The 23,907-nt window shown below is 39.9% G+C and overlaps 1 protein-coding gene across 8 annotated transcripts in view; it reads right to left on the bottom strand.

The window, feature by feature from the left end:
- spag17 (sperm associated antigen 17) overlaps nt 1–23,907 on the bottom strand; it is a 319,560-nt gene that overhangs the window by 6,000 nt on the left and 289,653 nt on the right. For 7 of the 8 annotated variants that reach the window (XM_059968399.1, XM_059968400.1, XM_059968402.1 and 4 more), the window contains 5 exons: nt 17,890–18,015; nt 8,447–8,563; nt 7,067–7,233; nt 2,342–2,538; nt 1,424–1,484 (listed from right to left, as the gene is read on the bottom strand). In XM_059968399.1, coding sequence (XP_059824382.1) covers nt 1,424–1,484; nt 2,342–2,538; nt 7,067–7,233; nt 8,447–8,563; nt 17,890–18,015 — 668 coding nt within the window. Of the gene's footprint in view, nt 1–1,423; nt 1,485–2,341; nt 2,539–7,066; nt 7,234–8,446; nt 8,564–17,889; nt 18,016–23,907 lie in introns of those variants that run through there. The other variant, XR_009511839.1, reaches the window with a different exon arrangement.

The raw sequence follows: 23,907 nt of genomic DNA, 5'->3' as shown, positions 1-23,907 counted from the left end.
CACAACAGACAGGATCTCCCGGTTGCCACCCACTTCAACTCTGCTTCACATTCCCATTCGGATATGTCCATACATGTCCCCCTCTACTGCCATGATGAAGCCAAACTCAGGTTGGAGAAGCAACACCTCATATACCATCTGGGTAGTCTCCGGCCTCTTGGCATGAACATCGAATTCTCCAATTTCCGGTAATTCCCTCCCTCTCCCTTCCCCCATCCCCCACCCCACTTTCACTCTGCCTCCTCTTCTACTTGCCTATCACCTCCCTCATGATTCTGCCTTCTGCCTTCATAGTGCTTTCTGCTTACATTCCTTCTTCACCTTTCCTGCCTATCCCCTCCCTGCTTCCCCCCCCCACTCCTTGATCTTTCCTCTGGTTGGTTTTTCACCTGGCACCTTCCCCCTCCCCCTCGCCCCACCTTCTTTATAAGGCCCCTGCCCCCTCCTTCATCAGTCCCGAAGAAGGGTCTTGGCCCAAAATGTTGACTGCTCGTTTCAACGGATGCTGCCCGACCTGCTGAGTTCCTCCAGCTTGTTTGTATGTGTTGATTTGACCACAACATCTGCAGTGTACTTTGTGTTTAGCATTTCCATATATCTCTTCAAGAAATCATTGCACGTATTAAGTATCGTTTTTCTTTGATACACGAATGCTGGTGGTTCTTCATTAATCTTTTCATTTCCAAATGCTCTTTGTGTATTATTTTAAATACATTAAAACTACTGGGGAAGAGAGCAGGCGTTAGATTTTACTGCTGTAGGTAGGATTGGATGAGTGGAGTCAAATTTGTATTTGTTGTTTCTGGATATTTTTCTTTTTTCTGTAACCACTTTGTGAACTAACCAGTTATAGTTTAATGATTCCTTCATCGTTTCCCATTTTTTGGTAACTGAAAAGCAAAACTTATTTATATGCAACCCTGAAACCCATTCCTTTTCTTTGCCTATCAGCTACCTTTTGTGTCAACACCTGAGATTATTTTCCAATAGCTAGTTACCTATCAATATATCTTTGCAATGTGGGGGAAACCAGAGCATCTGGGGTGAAGCCCACATAGTCATGGAGTGAAAACTCCATGGTGATAGCACCTATGGTCAAGATCAAACTAAAGACATTGGAACTGCAAGGTAGCAGTACTAAGTAGCACCTATGGCAACTTGCGTCTCAAATACTTCCATAAGAAGTCATAACTTGGAAAATAGTGCATCAGATTGCTTAGTTATAGTCTTGTCAGAACCACAGTTTCATGCCTCTAAAGCTGAGAGTGATTCCATTTCACCGAAATGTAATATTTTGCATACTTAACCTTCTTTGTGCTGGAGGGTATATATACTATAATCCTGTATTTAGTGACTCCTTCTGAAAGTAATATACTGATACACAGAAATATTTCCACTTAAATTAAATGGAGAAACTACTTACGGGTCCTGGTTTAAAATGCACTCTGAGCCCCGTGCTAGGTGGTGGCTGCTTCACTCGAAATCTAAACAAAAATGATAGAAGAATACTGAAAGTTTGTGCTGATCAACAAGATAAATTGAAGAAAATGCTGGAGGAATTCAGCAAGCCAGGCACCATCTATGGAAAAGAAGAAACAGTCGATGTTTTGGGTCGAAACCCTTCATCAGGACAAAACTACCATAATTTGTGATTTATGGTTATATACTTTGTGAGTCTGACATTCACAGTTACTCTTTGTATCGTTATAAAATATGCTGGTACTGTGGAGTATCTAATTAAGAAAAATTGTAAGATCAAAGTGTTCGATAGAAGATGTCTCAATACAGATCCTTGCGGAATACCACTAGTCACAGCTCTACAGCCAGAAGATATCCCATTAACCACTTCCTTCTGTCTTCTATGGGCAAGCCAATTCCAAATCGCCAAGTCACCATGGATCCCATGGAACTCAGTCTTCTGGATGAGCTTATCATGTTGGACATTATAAAATGTGTTACAGCAATCCATGTAGATAAGACTATATGTACAACTCTACCCTCATCCATCACCTTCATAAGCCTCCTCATAAATCTTAATCAAGTTAATAAGACCTAGTCTGGGAAAGCCATGTCAACTGTGCCTCATTAAGCCATGGCTCTGCAAATGCTCACAAATGCTACTGAAAGTGATAATAACTCAAACTTATCCAAAGAGATTTCATGCATTTGCTTCTACCTCTAGGATGTGGTATTTTTTCTTCTATCCCAGACAAGTAGTTTTATTAATCTGGTACTATGTTCCTGTATTTTAATATAAAAAATGAGAAAGGGAAACTATAGTATCTGTATTTAGTTCTAAATTGAAGCTGATAAAGAGAAAACTGCATATAGAATGAAATACCTGCATGAGTCTATTCCGACATTCCTCAGTGAAACAGTTGAGGCATAAGTGAATCCCTCTTGTAGGACACCAAAATTCATTTTCCTTGGAAACAACTCAAAGCCTCGTACTGGTTCCTTTAACAGACCACTCGCGACAGCTCCAGTAATGGAAACAGTATTGACTTTTCTTCTGACTGGTTCTTCTAGAACTGCAAACTGTAAAGGATACAGACAGTTTAGTAGTTGGTGGATAGCAAGTATTGTTATTTCACAGTTAAGTTACTGATCAAATATGACACTCAGGGTATTTATGGGTGGTCTACTTAGTAACAGGAATCCCATTGACTGGAGAGGAGAAGTCATTACTTGGCATTGGTATTGTGCTGCTCATCACCTGTGCCTGATGTACACATTCTCATTTCTTAGGTGATAAAACAAATTAATTGATGAAACTGCTGAAGTTAATTGACCTAGAAATTGCCATGGGAATTTTCTGTAATAGAGAAGATTTATCTCCTTAGGATATTCCTTTGTGCAAGGTGTAATTCAAGCCAATAGAAAGCTTTTCTCATTGAGTTCAGCTTCACAAGTGTTCCTTGAAGCAGATTTAGCTATATGTGAAACTTTCTGGTAATGTCTACCCATGAATTGCTTTCATGTCTGCCATCTTTCTTCTGTCAGAAAGAAATGTCAGAATTCTCTTCTGCTCTCAAGCTAGCCATTAAATCACTGAGGTTTCATTGTGTTGAGGTCAGAAAGATTTGGTCCCAAACTGTCAGAATCTTGCTCCAAGTTAAAACTTGGATTGCTTTGGATTAACATTTTTCTTTAATTTTTCTACTGTAGAAGATAGCAAGTAGCTAGGGTAAATATCCATTAAATTAAGTCGATTATTGGATGTACTTCCCCATAGTCAAAATATCCTGATTTTTTACTGTACCTCTTGCTTAACCTTTCCAATTTGCTTAAGCACATGAATACCTGAGTTGTTACTTTCTTATTCCTCATGCATGATGCAGCATGTTCCAGGGCAGTGATGGAAGTAGGACTCAGAAGAAGAATTAATACAAAAGAGAAATATTTAAAAGTTAATGGAGGAGCACAGGTTCACTCTCTGGTGAAATTAGAAGAAAAAGTCTCAGAAGTGACTTCTGGAGGATGAGAAGACGCAAATTTTCTGTGAATTTTGCTGTTGTATTGAATCTCGCACCACAGTTTGACACTAAAGGCATAAAAATTTGATCATTAAATTTCATTGACCTACAATATAACTTAAATGAGGCAAGTAATACCTCCACTGGAACAAAGATGGTGTTTAGAGAGTGGAAGAGCACATAATTGGCTGAGGAATGCTGGGGATGGGAACATGAAGGTAATGCAGAATTTAATTAGAGAAGTTCATTATTGTATTAGCTTCATTCTACTTTCCAAATCATCTGACAGGTTGGCCAGCAAGTAAGAAGGAAAACAATAGCATGAGGAACCTGGAGCTGGTGATAGGCTTGAAATCAGGACCATGGCAGTAGGGAAGAAACATCATGCTTACAATTATGCTTGAGTAAGTGATAATCATTGTTTTACCAAAGATCCTAAATATGCAGATAAATTGGGAAAATCAGGTTGGTGCTGGATCCCAAGAGAGGGAATTTGTAGAATGACTTCTAGATGGCTTTTTAGAGTAGCTTGCAGTTGAGCCCACTAGGAAAAAGACGATTCGCGACTGCGTGTTGAGTAATGGACCAGATTTGATTAGGGAGCTTAAGGTAAAGGAACCATTAGGAGAAAAGTGACCATAACATGCTAGAAATCACCTTGAACTTTGAGAGGGAGAAGGTAAAGTCAGATGTATCAGTATTACAGTGGAGTAAAGGGAATTATGGAGGAATGAGGGAGGAGCTGGCTACAGTTGATTGGAAGGGGTCACTAGCAGGGAAGACAACAGAACAGCAATGGCTGGAGTTTCTGGGAGAATTTGGAAGGTGCAGGTTAGATTACAACCCAAAGATGAAGAAATATGCTAAAGAGACAACTGTGGCTGACAAGGGAGGTCAAAGATAGCATAAAAGAAAAAGAGAGGGCATATAATACTGCAAAAAGTTAGAAGATTTGGAAGCTTTCAAAAACTAGCAGGAGGTAACTAAAAAAAACATTAGGAGAGAATAGATGAAATAGGAAGGTAAGCTTGCTAATAATATAAAAGTGGATACCCAAAGTTTATTTTCAGATATATAAAGAGTCAAACAGAGACAAGAGTAGATATCAGATTGCTAAAAGATGACGATGGAGAGGTAGTAATGGCAGACAAACTTAAAAAATACTTTGGATCAGTTTTCATTGTGGATGACACTAGCATTATTCCAGACATTTGAGAATGTCGAGGGGCAGAAGTGAGTGCAGCTTCTATTACTACTAAGAAGTTGCTTGAAAAGTCTGAGGGTAGATAAGTCACCTGGACCAGATGGATTGCACCTCAGGGTTCTGAAAAAAATAGCTGTAAAGATTTTGGAGGGATTAGTAATGATCTTTCAAGAAATACCAGATTCTGGCATGATTCTGGAGGACTGAAAAATTGTAAATGTCACTCCATTCTTTAAGAAGGAAGGGAGGCAGATGAAAGGAAATTATAGTCCAGTTAGCCTGACTTCAGTGGTTGAGAAGATGTTGGAATCCATTATCAAGGATGAGGTTTTGGGGTACTTGAAGGCACATGATAAAATAGGCCAAAGTCAGCATGGTTTCCTAAAGGGGAAATCTTGCATGACCAATCTGTTGGAATTTTTTGAGGAATTAACAGGCAGGATAGACAAAGGTGAGTTAGTTGATGTCGTTTATTTGAATTTTCAGAAGACCTTTGATAAGGTACCACATGTAAGGATGCCTAACAAGATAAGAGCACATGATGTTACAGGAAAGATACTAGCAAAGATGGAAGATTGGCTGATTGGCAGGAGGCAAAGATTTGGAATAAAGGGGCTTCTCCTGTTTGGTTGCTGGTGACTAGTGGTGTTCTGCATGGGTCAGTATTGGGACTGCTTCTTTTCACGTTATCTGTCCATGATTTGGATGATAGAATTGATGGCTTTGTGGCCAAATTTGTGGATGATACGAACGTAGTTAGAAGGGCAGGTGGTGTTGAGGAAGCAGGGAGTATGCAGAAGGACTTGGACAAATTAGGAGAATGAGAAAATTAGTGGCAAATGGAATATAGTGTAAGTAAGTGAATGGCCATGCACTTTGGTAGAAGGAATAAAGGCATAGACTATTTTCTAAATGACGAGAAAATTCAAAAATCAGAGGTGCAAATACCAGTACATCTTTTCTTAGATAAGGGGCCTTGTGCAAGATTCCCTAAAGGTTAGCTTGCAGGTTCTGTCAGTGGTAAGGAAGGCAGGTGCAATGTTAGCATTCAGTTTGAGAGGACTAGAGTATGAGAGCATGGATGAAGTGCTGAGGCTTTATAAAACATTGGCCAGATTGCACATGGAGTAGTTTGAGCAGTTTTGGGCACCTTATCGAAGAAAAGATATACTGGCATTGGAGAGGGCCCAGAAGAGATTCACAAGAATGATTCTGGGAATGAAAGGGTTAATCTATGAAAAGCATTTTATGGTTCTGAGCCTATACTCACTGGAGTTAGGAGAATGAGGGGTGATCTCATTGAAACCTATTGAAAGGTCTGGATAGGATGGATGTAGGGAGAATGTTTCTTATAGTGGGTGTCTAGTACCAGAGGGTACAGCCTTGGAATAGATGGTCATTCGTATAGAACGGAGAAGAGGAGTAATTTCTTTAGCCAAAGGATAGTCCATCTATGGAATTCATTGGCACAGAGATCTGTAAAGGCCAAGTCTATGAGTATATTTAAAGTGGAGCTTGTAAGGGCATCAAAGGTTACAGGGAGAAGGCAGGATAATGGGATTGAGAGGGATAATAAATCAACCATGATGGAATGGCGGAGCAGACACAGCAGGCTATTTGGCTTAATTCTGTTCCTATATCCTATGGTCTAACCCCATAGGTAACTGATTAGGAGCAGGAAGATAAGCCTTTGCAAGTGAATTTACAGTGACTGGAATGGGATGCAAACAGCTGAGGGATTCCTCACCAAAATGGACAACAAAATCGAGCTATTGCACATTGATATTAATGTTGAAACAGCCAGTCTTGGTAATTTAACTTCAAAAAGTGTAATCAACCATTTAGAGGGCTGTAAACAGATTGAGAAATATATGGAAGCAAGTGTAACATAATTAAAAGATTTCTTATTTACATTCTTGACAAAGATCATCTCACTATTCATTTGGTATAAGGGTCACATGATACTGATAAAGGTCTGCCCCAGGTTGTGAAAACCAGACTTAAACCACACATACAAATGAGCATTTGGGAGATTGGAGGGATGGATGGGGATGGATTTTCCAGCATTTGTGGGACTGCAGGCATCTTTTGTCAAGTGGAAACAGGGCATTTCCATGGCCCCATCCCCAAACCCTGCACCCCCACCCCTAAGCCAGAGCTATCAGGGGCTTGGTTGAGCTGAGAAGAGTTGTGAACATTGACCAGGCTAACTCAGTGTCAGTGAGGCCAGATGATAGCCACTCTTCCCATGCCTGCTACTCTCCTACCAGAGCTGTTTTTGTTCATTTCTGACTTACAAGCAAGTTTGGGTTATGAACAATTCTTCGGAACTGAACATTCTTATAATCTTGGGACTATCATTTATGATGTTTACTATAACTCTTACCTTCTTATTAGGTTGTGAAAAAGGCTTTGAGCTCAAAATAGCAGAAGGAAGTTTGACTTTCTCTTTCCTTGGCTGGCTAGCAGCATCAATTACCAGGCTTTTGTGGAATATGATGTTACTTTCATTACCTGGCAACTCTTCTGGCTTGTATTCCACCATTCCATTTACTTATAAAAAGGAAAGATTTGCATAATGTAATTAGAATCTTAGAAATACCTCCAAATCCTTTACACTATAGCAAGAAGACTAGAAGCCTTTCGAACAAATTGCCCCAGAATCAGTGGCAGTAATTATAGCGAGACAATGAGGAATAAACAGAAATGTTGGAAATTAATAGTCTTCACTTGCGGTTGGAAGAGTTAGACGATGTTTATAGCTGTAAAGAAAAAGAAAGGGTGAGGGAGGAGGCTGGAGTGAACACTATCCTTCCACACATTCTCTGCATCTGAAAACTTGCCTGTCTTTCACTTCTCCCCAGTTTGCTTTCACTATGGGAAAAAACGTTTCACATGCTGATTACTTCCAGCAATTTCATTTTGGATTCCAATAAATAAATATTTTGTTTTTAGGTAAGTATTGGAATTCAGAATTATTGCTTATTGAAATTTGCAGCCTTATGCTTCTTTCTTCTTCATCGAATATGTATTTAAATTATCTATACATTCCTATTCTTTTAAAATACAGGACAAAACTTGCACTTAGGTATATGCTCTGACAAGTTTATCCCTGATTTAGTTCATGGTGTGTTGTACAGTGCATTAGCTACTGTTCGCAACTGTCAAAATTCACTCATTTGACTGCAAAGGAATGGAATGTGTCTGAATGAACATCAGAGGAAGAGTGAAACCTGAGAAGGGAGCCAAGAACAAGAGAAACAAAGCTGGTAGTCTAAGTAGAAATGCATCTTCCCTCTCCTCCTGATGCAGTGTATAGAAACAAAACTTCAATACTCAGCTGATGCTGCTTGACCCGGTGAATTTCTCTAGCTTTGTCCAGTAGTTGATGTATTGGAAATCAAACATTTTTGCTTATTTTCCTGAAACCACTACAGCCAGAAAGATAATCCATATTCTATGATTTTATATGGCTTTATATCATAATTAATGGAAACCACCTGTCATTGTTCTTTCCCATATTCTACACAATTAATCATCACATATCCAATTTTAGTTTGGAATCCATTTGTGTCTTTTTTTATTGCTATGTCCTGTTCTGTCTTTGTATCTGCCTTTTTACATTATAGCTGTATATCTAGAGGTTATTTTTGCTTTCAAGCTATAAATTTCTGCTATAACAAGCACTCCTTTCAGTGTAGATAAATATAGTTTAGCTCAAATCTTAATTGTCTAAAATATGAAATTACAAGAGCTTGATACTAACTTGTCCCAATGTCTTTCAATTCATTTACTGGAATGGAAAGCGGTTTGTGCAAGGAACAATGGTTGTTCGGTTTCTGGGAGGTCAAGTCTTGTTCAGTAATTCTTTGCAGGATGGTTTCTATTAAATGATGAAGAAACAGAAAGAATCTTGGTCATATTTCTATGTTTAATCCTGTTCATCATCTTGCTCCTTTGTTGTCAAGATTCTGAAGGAAAGGGTAAAAGTTATCATTCTTTTTGTTCCTGAAGAAGTGTAGTGACATTTAAATAAACATGAGATTCTACAGATTCTGGAAATCCAGAGCAACGTACACAACATACTGGAGGAACTCAATAGGTCAGGCAGTATCCGTGGAAATGAACAAACAGTTGACATTTCGGGCTTAGACCCTTCATTAGGACTGGAAAGAAGGGGTGAAGATGCAGTAATAACGTGGGGCGGGGGAAGGAAATGAGCACAAGCTAAAAGGTGCTAGGTGAAGTCAGATAGGTAGGGGAGGTGGATGAAGTATGAAGCTGGGAAGTGATAGGTGAAAAAAGTAAAGGAATCTGATAGGAGAGTGGGCCATGAGAGAAAGGGAAAGAGGAGGGGCACCAGGGGGAGATAATATACAGCTGAGAAGAAAAGTTGAGAGGGAGGCCAGAGGAGGATATAGAAAAAGAGGGAAGGGGGAGGGGCAAAACAATTATCGGAAGCTACAGAACTCAATATTCATGCCATCAGTTTGGGGACTACCTAGCCAGGATATAAAGTGTTGCTCCTCCAATCTGAGAGTGGCCTCATTGTAACAGAAGAGGAGGACATATCAGAATAGGAATGGGGATTCAAATTAAAATGGTTGGCCACCCTGAAATCCTGTTTTTTGTGGATGGAATTAAGGTGCTCACCAAAGCAGTCCCCCAGTCTAAGTTGAGTCCCACCAAAGTAGAGAAGGCTACATTGGGAGCACCAGATACAGTAGACAACCCCAAAAGATTCACAAGTGAAGTGTTCCCACCTCTGGAAGAACTGTTAAGGGCCCCAAATGGAGGTGAAGAAGGAGGTGAATGGACAGGTGTAGAAGAAATCCAGATGATTCTACCAAGAGGGGAGGTGGAAAGGATGATAGATAGGGAGAGACATAAAATGAGGAGAGAGATAAAGCTTTGAAATGAAAAAATACAAGTTAAGTTTTAACCCCCTTGGCCAGAAGTGCCATTGCATTTAACGATTATATTGCCTGTCTGCTCCTTAACCACTGGTTTCCAATTGTGTCTTCTTAAGGATTCTTGAAGCAGCAGAAACTCAATGTTTTTAAATCAAGATCATATAACTTCAATGCTAATTTAATACAAAACTGTAAAAGTTCCAGCTGATAGGTTAGTTTTCAAAATTAAGGTACATGCGACTGGAGGCAATAAACTGAATTGACTGAAAATTGGTTGTTGACCAGGAAACAGAGAGGAAGAATAAGTGGATCAACACTACACAGATCAGAGTTTGGGCTCTACTGGTAAACAACATATATCAATAATTGTATAAGGGAACTAAATGTAATATAGAAATGTTTGCTGATCATATGCAACTTTAAAAATTTTTTAGAGACAATATTTTAATTGAATTTTACATATATTTCACATATACAAATAAACAATAATAATAATTAAACTAAATAGTGAAACATGTCCTCATGTTTTTCACAATCATCAAAGGAAAAGAGATATAACATTTCACATACTTCACATATTTAATAAAGAAATAAAATAAAAACACATCAGAAATAAAAACCGTAGAAGCACTCAACAACACACAGCTTTTTCAAAATGACTCTGCACCTTGACGTCCAAGAAACTCCAATAAAGGTTTCCACACATTTTCAAATTCTCCTGCCCTTCCCTGGTTATGCAAGTCAGTCTCTCCAACATAATACAAGATACCATCTCCTTCACCCATACATGTATCGAAGGTATATGCATTTTTCTCTAAGATAAAGCTATCATCCTCCTGGCCTGTAGGAGTTCAAAGTCAATTAAAGTTGATTGTTTTGGACTAACAATATAGTTCTTTGGAAATATACCTAGTACATACATTTTTGCTTGGTGAAGCACCTTTACTCCAAAAAGCTCAGATCAAGTCAAGTCAATTTATTGTCATTTCGACCATAACTGTTGGTACAGTACAGGCAGTCCCCGTGGTTACGTATGAGTTCCGTTCCCGAGTCCGTCTTTAAGTCGGATTTGTACGTAAGTCGGAACAAGTACATCCGGTATTATTTAGCGTCAGTTAGTCAAATGTTCATCTTAGTATATATTTTACCTTTCTATGCATATAAAACATTTAAGAAATGTATGTATTCCAATAATTAAACCACTGTGTTGCTTAGTAATAATTGTAGCTTTCATCGGGGCAGAGCCTTTCACATGCTCCATTATTCTCACTTTATCCTTTAAAATTTTTCCGATCGTTGATCATTCCTAATGCTTTTCCAATGACCGATGGCGTTTCACCTCTTTCCAAACACCTTATTATATCCACTTTATTTTCAATCGCGATCGCTTCCCATCAACGGAACAGAAACACTGCAGGCAGTGGGTCCCAAGCTCCGCCAGCTCCCAAGGTCCGCTGGCTCCTAAGGACCACCTCATTGAATTCCCCGGGTCCTAAAATCCACCTCACTGAGACAGGTTAAATGGGACAAGTGAGGGCTGTGCTGGGTTTGGGTATTTGATGCTCTACAATATTTCACGTGGGAATTTAAACTGAAGGTGGCTGTGTTTTTTTTTGTGAGGTCGAGTTACGTGCTCGACATCAACCCGGCACGGATGGTATGGGAGTCACTGGATCGACATCAACCTGGCATGGGAGCGGTCTGTCACTAGTTTGAGCTTGGGAAACTCCGTTCTCTGATCTCACTGCGCCACCAGCTGACCGGAACGGCGGGGGTGGGGTCTGGGTGAATATTATTAAGAAAAATTTAAGCCAAGTACAAAGTTACACACTCAACATAGTGTCAATGGCAATGACTTAAAATGGCAGACGGCACTCTCCTTCCTCAGTGCGCAAGTACAATTTGTCCGTAAGTCGGACGTTCATAACTCGGGGACTACCTGTACATAGTAAAAATGAGACAGCGTTTTTCAGGACTACATGATGTTTCAGGACTATGGTGTTACATGACACGGTACAAAAACTAGACTGAACTACATAAAAAAACAACACAGGGAAAACTACACTAGACTACAGACCTACACAGGACTATGTAAAGTGCACAAGAACAGTGCAGGCATTGCAATAAATAATAAACAGGACAATAGGGCAGTCCAGGCTCTGGGTATTGAGGAGTCTGATGGCTTGGGGGAAGAAACTGTTACATAGTCTAGTCGTGAGAGCCCGAATGCTTCGGAGCCTTTTCCCAGATGGCAGGAGGGAGAAGAGATTGTATGAGGGGTGCATGGGGACCTTCATAATGTGTTTCCTTTGCAGGTGCAGAGTGTAGTGTAAATGTCCGTGATGGCGGGAAGACAGACCACGATGATCTTCTCAGCTGACTTCACTATCCGCTGCAGGGTCTTGCGATCTGAGATGGTGCAATTTCCGAACCAGGAAGTGATGCAGCTGCTCAGGATGCTCTCAATACAAACCCTGTGGAATGTGATGAGGATGGGGGAGGGGTGGGAGATGGGCTTTCCTCAGCCTTCACAGAAAGTAGAGATGCTGCTGGGCTTCCTTTGCTATGGAGCTGGTGTTGAGGGACCAGATGAGATTCTCCGCCAGGTGAACAACTGTTTACCAGTATTTTTTAAATTTTGGACAGTCCCATACACAGTGAAACAGAGTACCCTTTTCTTCTAAACATTTAACACAAGTGTCCGGGATGTCAGGGGTCCAACGGTTCAGTTTGACCGGGGTAATGTAAGTTCTCTTTTACCATTTATATTGTAATAGCTTCATTCTCGTAGTAATTGATTATTTTTGGGCTTTTAAGCATGCCATTTCCCACTCAGTTTCTTGTATCTCCTCTTGAACACACAGTCTCCATGCCTCCAGCCTGTCAATGGTGGACTCCTTATCATCAAAGCTGTATAGAATGAAGAAATCTGACTCCTCCCCTTTAGGTTTAGAAGTGTAAGAGTTTCAAGATGTGATAGTGGTGGTTCAGATATTAAATGCTTACATTTTGATAATATGAAATGTCTCCGTTGCAAATACTTAAAAAAGTTTTTTTTAGGAATATGGTATGTCTGACACAATTGATCAAATGTAGTAAGACTACCATTCATATAAAGGTCCTCTATTTTCTGCACACCTTTGTCTGCCCAGATTCTGAAACCACCATCTGCTCTTCCTGCCCTGAAGTATGTATTGTCCCATAGTGGGGAGAAGCGGGAGATGGGTGGAGTATCTTTAATATGTTGATGTGCTTTATACCAGATGTCAATAATATTTTTGAGGAAAGGGTTCTCGGTTGTTCTTTTCAGATTTCTTGGGTCTGTAGAGTTTAGATAGAGCTTTAATGGGAGGTTTGGTACTGATGCCTGTTCAATACTCACCCAGGCTAGAAGGGCCTCCATTAAGAAATAAAACATTGCAGAACGTAACTAAGCAGACCAATAATACCATTTCAGGTTTGGGAGCCGTAGCCCTCCCCTTTCATAAGGCAGGTATAACAGCCTAATTCTCAGTCTAGATTTCCTATTATTCCAAATGAATTTACTAAAAATACTACTAAGCTTATCAAAAAATGATTTTGGTAATGGGAGAGGAAGTTATTGAAAAAGGTATAGAAATGTTGGTGATATATTCATTTTGATCATGTTTATATGGCCAATCATAATATGGGCATTGTTATCCATTGATCCAACATCTCTTTCACTTCGTCCACTAGTTGGGATGATCGTTTTAATTTCGGGGGTAATTTTGACACCAAGGTAGGTAAATCCTTCCTTTGCATTTATAAATGGTTTCAGTCTTTCTTCTGTGTTCAAAAACAGTGTTGATGATTTTGAGTTGTTAATGTTATAACCAGAGATCTGCCCAAACAATTCAATCTATTGCATTAAGTTTGGAATACTGATGGATAAAGTTGTTAAAAAGAATCATGTCGTCAGCATATAAGGTTATTCTACGTTCCTGTTCTCCTAGCTGGATGCCCGCCAGGCTTGTCTGTGCTCTTATTGTCATAGCCAGGGGTTCTATGGCCAGTATAAACAACATCGGTGACAAAGGGCATCCCTGGCAAGTAGATCACTCCAAGATAACTGGTTTAGAAACTATACTATTTGTTAAGACACTGGCTGTTGGGTTTGTATATAAAATCCAAATCTATTTAAGGAAGTTCTTTCCAAATCCAAATCTAGGCAATACATTAAATAAATATGGCCATTCTATTCTATCGAAGGCCTGCCAAGCATCCAGTGATAATACTGCTGTATCTTTAGCGTCAAATTTTTTGTGAATCATGTTAAGAACTCTTCTAATATTATGGAATCCTTGGCATTTTTGCTCAAAACCATTCTGATCATTATGAACTGGATGTGGGATATAAGGATCCAATCTTCTTGTTAAGGCTTTACAAAGTATTTTTGTGTCCAATCCAATTAGACTTATTGGTCTAAATGAGCAACATTCTGTAGGAGGTTTGCCTGGCTTCAAGATCAGTGTCATCATTGCCTGCCTTAAAGAAGGTGGGACAGTTGCATTCCGATAAGATTCGTCATACATATTTAAGAGTGGGACTAGTAAATTTTCTTCAAATGTTTTGTAGAATTCATTTGCTAAGTCATTAGGCCCTGACGCTTCACCACTGTTAATATTTTGGATAGCCTGTGATAACTCTTCAATTGTTAAACCTTTATCTAACTCATTTTCTGAATCTTCTGTCACTGTCTGGAATAGAAACTGATCAAGAAATATGTCCCATTCTTCTGAGGCTTGGGGGCATTCTGATCTATATAAATGCTCATAAAAATCTCTAAAACTGTAATTAATTTCTACTGTTAGGCTCTCTTAAGAGGTTATTATACTGTTAATTGCTCTATCAGACTGTATTTTTTAAATTCATGCTTTCCCAGCTTTTTCTCCTTGATTGTAATAAGACTGCTTCAGCATTAAACTTTTTGCAGCTTTATCAGCAGATAATTTATGATACTTGGCTCCCAAAAGTAGCAGATCTCTGTTTTGTTGGATCATCCCTTTCATTTTGTTCTATCTCTAAATATTTAATTTGTTTTTCCAAAGTTTCCATCTCTATCTTTTGTTGTTTGTACTTGGAGCTTGTATAACTGATGATTTCTCCTCTAATATAAGCCTTGAATGCCTCCCATCTCATGCTAGCACTAGTTTGATCTGTATTTAACTCAAAATAACTATCTATTTTAGTTCCCACAGATTTAACAAGTCTGGGTTTTATAGCCATCTCACCTGAAATCACCAGGAAGGGGGACTGTGAATAAATTTCTCCATATGAACAACTAATGAAATAGCAGCATGGTTGCTTATTACTATGCTATCATACCAGCAACTTTTAATCTTTGATAAGAACTCTCTTGAGACAAGAAAATAATTAATACGAGAACAAGATTTACATATACTTGAATGACAAGAGTATTCTATTTTGTCAGGGCTCTGTTCTCTCCATACTTCAACCCGATTTATATCCACAATGTATTGTTTTAGTAATTTTCTAGTTTCTGCCTTATAGGCATCACAGCCTGTACAGTGATCCATTGCTGGGTTTAAAGTGCAATTAAAGTCTCTTCCAATAATATAAAAGCCTCGTAAAGTGGACAAAGTAGCGAAGAAATCTTCAAAATATTTAGGATTGTCATTTGGGTCATATATACGACTAGGTTTAATGTGAAAGAGAGGATATTACCTTGCACAATAACACACCTTCTGATTGAGTTTTGGATTGTTTTCATAATTTGACATGGTATTGTTCTATGAATAAGTACACCTCTAGCATAGTTGTTGTAAGTTGCATATATTACTTAATCTGGCCATCTATTCTGTACCAGTTTAATATCTGAAACTGTCAGATGGGTTTCTTGAAGAAAAATTATTTTGGACTTAAGCTGTTTGATCCTATTCATAACCTGTTTCAGCTTGGTTAACTTATTGCATCCCCTAACATTCCAGCTTGTGATTTTTATATTAAAGATATACTGAGTGCTCATCTGTTCCATATATAGTACATGTCAATTATACCAGGAAAAGGAGTAAGAAATATTACTGCTGTTTTGGATGCATGACATACATATAGAAAAATAAAAACACATATACATTTACACATATAGACATTTGAACTCTTGAATTCCCCCTCCCTTACTCAAAATAAAGAACTGTAGAGCTTGTGCTGATCGACTCTTTGGAGGAGCAGCTAAACTATGCAAACCTAACTCCATAGGCAACTAGTGGTGTCCATCAACCATGCACCTTATTAATCTTAGAACATTATGTACTCAACCCATTTAGCATAAAAATAAAGTCAAAGTAGCCACTGAACTGTATGCCAGTATTGCCTATTATAAATGTTAATTCAGGTCCATGGAGTCCCATCTCAATAGAATTAAGGTTTCAACAAACAAAAATGTAAATACTAAAAATAGGCAAAATAATATAGCTATTCTGGTGGTATAAACAACCTCTTAAATACAGTATCTTTTCAAGAATAGAATAAAAGAGGCTAAAATGGCAGTTCTAGTAAAAGAAAAAATAAATAAAGAAAAAAATGTCTTCTGGGACCCAGTGTAGGCTTATACCTGTTACGCAGTCAGTATCAGCTGATTCTCATGGGTATGGAAGTAAACAAATCTCACTGCTGCCTTATTCAGACCCCTCAGGGATCATATGCAACTTGGTGGAAATATAAGTTGTGATGAAAACAAAATGATGATAAGTGAATATACGAGGTGAGGGCCTCTGTTGGTTAGATTTGACAGTGGAAATTGCGTGCCAGTTGCCTAGATACGCAAGACAGGGCAGTATGATATGGAGAGCAAGCTGTTACCCATGTAGTAAGCCCTCCATCCCCCCCCCCCCCACCATGCATCTGATGAACTCAAACGAATGGCAGAGACCAATACATTTTGGTACCTGAAGTGTCACAGAAGCCGCCAGTCAACATTGAACTCAATTTAGGACTGCCTTAGGGACTCCAGCTCTGGAGTTTCCTGGGGTTTACCCCTGAAGCTTCCCCCAAGAGTGGGTATAGCTGCAAGGCAGCAGAGGTTTGAGATCAGAGTTTTCCTTTTCCTAGATGAGCTGCCAACAAGCTCCATCTGCACAAAGTTACTGGTTTTAAGACACCAGTAACCCACGCTTGCCCCTTCTCCTGTCAGTAGAAACAGTTCCACCAGGCTTAGCAGCTAAGCCACATGTGGCGGCCAGGAGATGGACTTGGTTGTCAGAGACTATTTGAGATGCATGCCTTTGGAATCATTTAATAGGTAGTGGGAGCTTGTCCCCATTACCACACCTGGCTATAACAACCTTAAGGAAGTCAACATAATATGGATAAATTATAGAATCATAGAATTGTTCAGAACAAATCATACAGGGCCTTGTAAAATTGATTGGGATGGACCACTTGGGCTGAAGGACCCATTTCTATGCTGTGTGATTATGCTCTATGATTTTATTATAAAGCTACTGTCTTCAAAATAATATGCATGCTTTAGATAATGTGCTTTCTTTAAAAACCTAAAGAAATGACTTTCAAAAATCCAAACCAGCCGGCCATTAGGGACAATTAAAACTCTTGTGAAAATTTAAGATTTTTTCTGTTCTAATATTCTATCTCGAGTATTCTAAAATAACCATATTCTTATTTTATGAGTTTCACCATTCATTTCCAAGAATATCAACAAAAGACAGCTTTCACCTTTTTGGATCTGGTGAGTTTATAAATATTGGACAATCTGTTTCCTCTCTGAATTCCACACAGAGTCTAGTTTGGTGTCTGGCATATAGTCTTAGAGTAAACTGCTGATGACAATTCCTACATTCATACATTTCCATAGAAATCACAAATTCTTTAATATATTTGTATATTTTGGGATCCGAGCCTCATTTGCAAGGTCAGCACTAGTGATATATTTCCAAATCAAAGCATTGTGTAGCTATAGGGGAATCCACTTGTGGTGGTGTTGTATTTGCTTGTTGATGGTAAAGATCACAGCTTTGGGAGTTCCTGTTTGAGTTTAGTGTATGGTTCACATGGTAGCCTATGGTGGAAGAATTGCAAGCTTATGTCAATTTCCCAGAGTAATAACCAACACTGGCAGTTTTAATATCATTACTCTGCACGATCCAGTACTTGTTTTAATTTCTTAAAATGTGTTGCATAGTCATGTATGTCAAAGTTATAGCTATCCAGTTAAACAGATGAGTTTTCATCTTTCTAGGAGAATACTAGGTCCTGTCAATAATATGGTGGTGTCCAAATAAATTTAAAAATATTTTACCTGGATTGGAATACTGACATTGAGGGAACACTTCCTTCTGTGTTGGGCCACCAGATCTTTTGATGCTACATGTGTCTGTCTCTGCTTGTTGAGCAGAACTTGAGTGCGTTGATTTTTTATTGACTTCTGAAGAAGAGAAAATTATTGATAATTATCAGAGAAATTTGGTTTTTTACTTACTCATCAATAACTCTGCAGATGAATGTAAACCTCTTACCGGGGTTCATCCATCAACTTAGCACGTTAGCTCACTGTGCTAACAGCTGCATGACCCAGTGGTGAGAAGGGCACCTTTCATAAGCAATACTTGTCTAGGATCAGTATGATTTAGGGTTCAACCAAACAGGAATGTCAGGATGTTCCAATTAAAGGAACTTTGATTTGAGCAAATGCTGTATAAATACTGCCCACAGTTATTGGTAGCCCAGAAATGACAGATTATACACCAGAATAAATTTATAAGGAAAGTATATATACCAATTTTCAACTTTATGAAACAGTTAACAGAGAAAGAAAAACAAAAATACAAGGGTCCATTACAGTTAAATCAGCCTAAATGTGCACATAAATGTTAGAGCTCATTTCTGTAGTAGTTGGGCATACTGCTTTATTCATGGTGCAGAGTTCTCATCACCAACCACAGGTAGAAGATTCCCTTCTTGGAAACCTCTGCCTCATGAAGCACTCCTTGCGATCGGGTCTCCCCTTTGGATGGGATCCTCCAGGCATCTTCTCTGGGTGCTCTTCTCCCCGCACCTCCCGCTAAAAAGCCTCAGACCAGACTACTGTCTTTCAGAAATCCCTTCCCACCCAGCTCTCTAGAACCTTGTCACCCACCCCACAATGCTGACTGGCTGGCTATCATTCCTTAGTTGGACGACATAGCTCCTTGTCTTTAGCTGAAACCAAAACATTCTTACCAGCAAGACACACTACTTTTAAAGAAATGGCTGAAATAAAATAGCTCAAAGCTATTTTAGAAATCTGAACCAGGGCATTACATTCTCCCCACCCCCACACAAAATAGGCATGTCCTCATGTCTTTGGAATTAACAAAACCATTATTAATACCACAGTATTGAAATGAATTTTGTGATTTCAGGACCTCCAATTCTTTCGTAAGTGGTAGTAACATATCTCACTATTGGGATGGACACAACATTCTTCTTCCCTGGTGCATCATACGCCAGCCTATCTGGGAGTTTCCTGACTCTCTGAGACCTTTTTATCTCACCTTCATCTTCGTCAGTCTCAGGCACTCCTTGTGACTGTTCCTGTTTAACTGGGGATGCCTCCCTACCTATCACCTGTACCTTCTGGCAACTCATGTCCCTCTCCCACCTGACTGAACTCAGCTTCATCCCCAATTATATTGGAGCCCAGTTTCCCCCCACTGTCTACTATCACATCTGGCTGTCCACTGGTAGTCGTATCTCAAACAAAAGAAAATCTGTAGGTGCTGGAAATCCAAGCAACACACACAAAATGCTGGAGGAACTCAGCAAGCCAGGTAGCATCTATGGAAAAGAATACAGTTGACGTTTCGGGCCAAGACCCTTCAGCAGGACTGCAGAAAAAAAAGGAGTCAGAATTAGAAGAGAGGGGAGGAAGAAACACAAGATGATAGGTAAAACTGGGAGGAGTGCGCTGGGAAGTTGATTGGTGAAAGAGATACAGGGCTAGAGAAGGGGAAATCTAATAGGAGAGGACTGAAGGCCATGGAAGAAAGAAGAAGGGGGAGGATCATCAGAGGGAGGCAATGGGTAGGCAAGGAGATAAGGTGAGAGAGGGAAAAGGGAATAGGGAATAGAGATTCCCTCTTGTGCTCTTCCCTTTTGTATGTATGGCAGTGGTAGTCCTTCCTGTTACATCTGAGTCAAAGCTGTGAGATTGAGAAATCTCTTCATCAATACTTGAGGAGATGGCATAAGGTAAAGCATACCATACTCCTACTGAGTTTGTACAGTATTCAGTAGCTGGTCCCTCTTCACATCTTTCCACTGAAATCCCACTATTGTCAGCTGGTTGCCTTCCTGTTCTTCTCCTTCTGTGCAGAGTTCTCCTACTAGGTGTAGGATCCGTGTGTGGCTCTGGGTCAACACATACTTCCTGCCCTGGGGGGTAGAAGGTGATTCCAATGGAGAATTTTGACAGGACCATTCCCATCCTCTGGCTTCACCTGGAACACTGGTAAATTTGGCATCTGGCTCTCCACAACGTAGGTGCAGACAACCAGTGGTCGGCCAACTTATGCTTTCCTGGTAGCCCTAAATTTCTTATTAAAACTCTGTCTCCAGATATCAGTTGAGTGAAGCTAATCTTTAGATCATATCTCCTTTGGTTTCCTTGGTAGAAGAAACCACTGCTAGCTCGATTGTACTATTTTCCATAGATGCTGCCTGGCCTGCTGAGATCCTCCAGCATTTTGTGTGTGTTGCTAGCTCGCAAGCTTTTTGCAGTTCTTTCCTCAGGTTAGACACATACTTGAGATGCATCTTCTGTGGCAAGTCTTCACTGCTGGTTCCAAAATATAGATCTCTAGGCAATCTTCCTTTGTGCCCAAACATGAAATAGTATGGCGAGTAGCCAGTAACTTCATTCTGTGTACAATTGTGGTACAGTACCAAATGCCCAATATGCTGACCCTGCTTGTTGGCATCCAGGGTTCTAAGTATGTCCAACAATGTCCAGTTGAAGCTTTCAGGCTGGGGATTACCCTGAGGGTGATAGGGCATGGTTCTCGACTTCTCAATTCCAAGCACGTTCAGTAACTCGTGCATGAGCTGACTCTCAAAATCCCTCTCCGGATCATTGTGTATCCTTCTTTGGAGGCCCTAATAAACAAAGTACTTCTCCCATAATACTTTAGCAACTGTGGATGCTCTCTGATCCTTAGTGGGGAAGGCTTAAGCATATCTGGTGTAGTGATCCGTGATGACCAAGACATTTGCAGCGCTACTGGAATCAAGCTCTATAGAGAGGAAATCTATGAACACTAAATCCAGTGGTCTCGTACTTTGTAAATGAGATAATGGAGCAACACTCAGAGGCAATGTCTTCTTCCAAATACATTGGATGCATTAACTTACAGTATAGGTAGTCCCCGAGTAACGAATGTCTGGCTTACGGACAACTCATACTTATGAACCGAGGAAGGAGAACACCGTCCACCTTTTTAAGTCGGTTCATGACGCCGTCCGCCATTTTAAGTCGTTGCCGTTGACACTGCGTTGAGTGTTTAACTTTGTATTTGGCTTAAACTTTTCTTAGTAAGATTCATCCTGACCCCGCGCCAACCGTTCCGGTCGGCTGGTGGCGCAGTGAGATCAGTGCCGGGCTGGAGAACGGAGTTTCCCGAGTTCAATTTAGTGACAGACTGCTCCCGTGCTTGGGTTGATGTTGATCCAGTCAGTGACTCCCGTATCATCTGTGCTGGGTTGATGTCAAGCTTGCAACTCAACCTCGTAAAAAAAAACACTGCCACCTCCAGTTTAAATTCCAACAGGGAATATTGTGGAGGATCAAATACCCAAACCCAGCACAGCCCCCACTTGTCCCATTTAGCCTGGCTCAGTGCAGTGGTCCTTAGGACCCAGCGGACCTCGGGAGCCGGCGCAGCTCGGGACCCGCTGCCCGCAGTGTTTCTGTTCCATTGATGGGAAGCGATCGCGATTGAAAATAAAGTGAAAATAATAAAGCATTTGGAAAGAGGTGGAACGTCATTGGTCATTGTAAAAGCGTTAGGCTACAGTCGGTCAATGATCGGAACAATTTTAAAGGATAATGTGAGAATAATGGAGCATGTGAAAGGCCCTGCCCCGATGAAAGCTACAATTATTATTAAGCAAAGCAGTAGTTTAATTATTGGAATACATAGGCTTCTTAAGTGTTTTATATGCATAGAAAGGTAAAATATATACTATATACTAAGACAAACGTTTGACCAATTGATGCTAAATAATACCGGATGTACTTGTTCCGACTTATGTACAAATCCGACTTAAAGACGGACTCAGGAACGGAACTCATACATAATCTGGGAACTGCCTGTACTCTTCAACATCTGACTTCATTTGGGACAATAGAATTGATCTTGGAGCAATCCATAGGTCTTGTCAAATCCCAAATGACATCAGTCATCAAGAAGTGGCTTTAGTACAATCCTCCAGTACTTCGCAGACAAAACCAACTGGGAACATCGAAGTCTGTCTGGAGGAGACATGGCCCTATACACAATTTTGTTCCTGAACTCCAGTCTGTCCCATGAACTCATCAGTTGGGGTATGGTAGAATGTTTAGTCTTCTCAACTTGGGTCATATCCTTTTTAAAACAGATGACCAAATGGCACCTAAAGAAGGGTAGTCTTGCTGGGCTGTGCCATTTCCGCAGGGCTCAAGGTAAGCAACTGCTTCATATCCAGAGTAGTCAAGTTACAATATGCTTGTGGAGTGGCATGACCAGAAGCTCCCAAATGATCCACAGCTCTATCATGCCATAGCCTTGCCTCTGAGTTCCCCATTGTGGAAAAATGGTACGTTGCTTTAACACCAGAGGTAGGAATGCCCTTTCATTCTCTGTCCATTTCTGGCACTCAATGTGAAAGTCAAGACAACATACATATCAATGTTCTGGCTCCCTGGATGATAGTTCAGGCTGAAATCATAAGCAGGCAATGCCATCAATCTGCGATGACCTGTGGCATCCAACCTTGCTGAGGTGAGGATATAAGTCGGTGGATTTTTGTCAGTGCTCACCTTAAACTTGGCACCATATAGATAGTCACTTTTCTTACCCACCATGGCTAATTTTAATGCCAGAAACTCCATTTTGTGCACAGGATAGTTTTGTTTGGATGGTGACAAACCTGGGCTGATGAAAGCAACAGGTCTTAATGCTTTACCTCGGTCCTGACATAGAACACCGCCTAACGCCTCATGGCTGGCTTCTGTACACAATACATATGGCAAAAGAGGGTTCACAAAGGCTGGCTGAGGTGCTTTAGTCAGCAACACTTTCGGCAACTGACAGGCCTCTTCACATTTTGCATCCCATCTTGTCCCAAAACGCTCCGAAGGGCTAAGGTAAACCGTGCCTTCTCCTTTCATTCTCCTCCCTTTCTTCCTCAAGGTGCGTAACCACACAGAAGCTGATTAAAAGGGTATCTTACTCTGGAGTGGTCCTTCACAAATCTCCGGTAGTACCCACAGAATCCATGGATTGACTGCAGGGCACTCACATTCTTTTTAATCTTTTTATTGATTTAAACAAACATAAATGAAACATTGAGTACAAAGAGCTTGAGAATACATAATTAATAAGTTAAGGTATAAATACAAATGGTTGATAATCCATATATAATAAATTACAGAAAATGAAAAAAATAAGACCCCCCCAAAAAAAACAAAGAAAAAACTAACCTAACCAACATGGCCAACATTATATCAAATATACACAGTAGCGTCAATAACTCCACACCTCTATCCAAGTAATTACAGATGATAAGAATAAGGTTTAGGAAAAGTCAGTTTAGCTCATATGAAAATGTTGAATAAATGGTCTCCAAGTTTCTTCAAATTTAACTGAAGGGTCTAAGACAACACTTATAATTTTTTCTAAACTCGAACAAGAAATAGTTTGAGAAAACCACTGAAATGTAGTTGGAGGATTAATTTCTTTCCAGTTCAATAGCATAGATCTTCTAGCCATTAATGTGACAAATGCAATCATCCACCATGCTGAGGGGGATAAACAACTATTATCCACCATTGGTAAACCAAAAATTGCAGTAATAGGATGTGGTTGCAATTTGATATTCAGAACTGTTGAAATAGTACCGAAAATATCTTTCCAATAATTTTGCAAACGGGCAAGACCAAAACATGTGGGTCAATCAAGCGACTTCAGATTGACATCTATCACAGGTTGGATTAACATGAGAATAAAATCGAGCAAGTTTGTCCTTGGACGTATGAGCCCTATGTACAACCTTAAATTGTAATAGGGCATGTTTAGCACAA

This window comes from Hypanus sabinus, chromosome 4 (genome assembly GCF_030144855.1).
Source record: "Hypanus sabinus isolate sHypSab1 chromosome 4, sHypSab1.hap1, whole genome shotgun sequence".
Lineage (NCBI taxonomy): Eukaryota > Metazoa > Chordata > Chondrichthyes > Myliobatiformes > Dasyatidae > Hypanus > Hypanus sabinus.
Note: the sequence above shows the minus strand (reverse complement) of the source record. Positions and strands in the feature narration are given on the sequence as shown.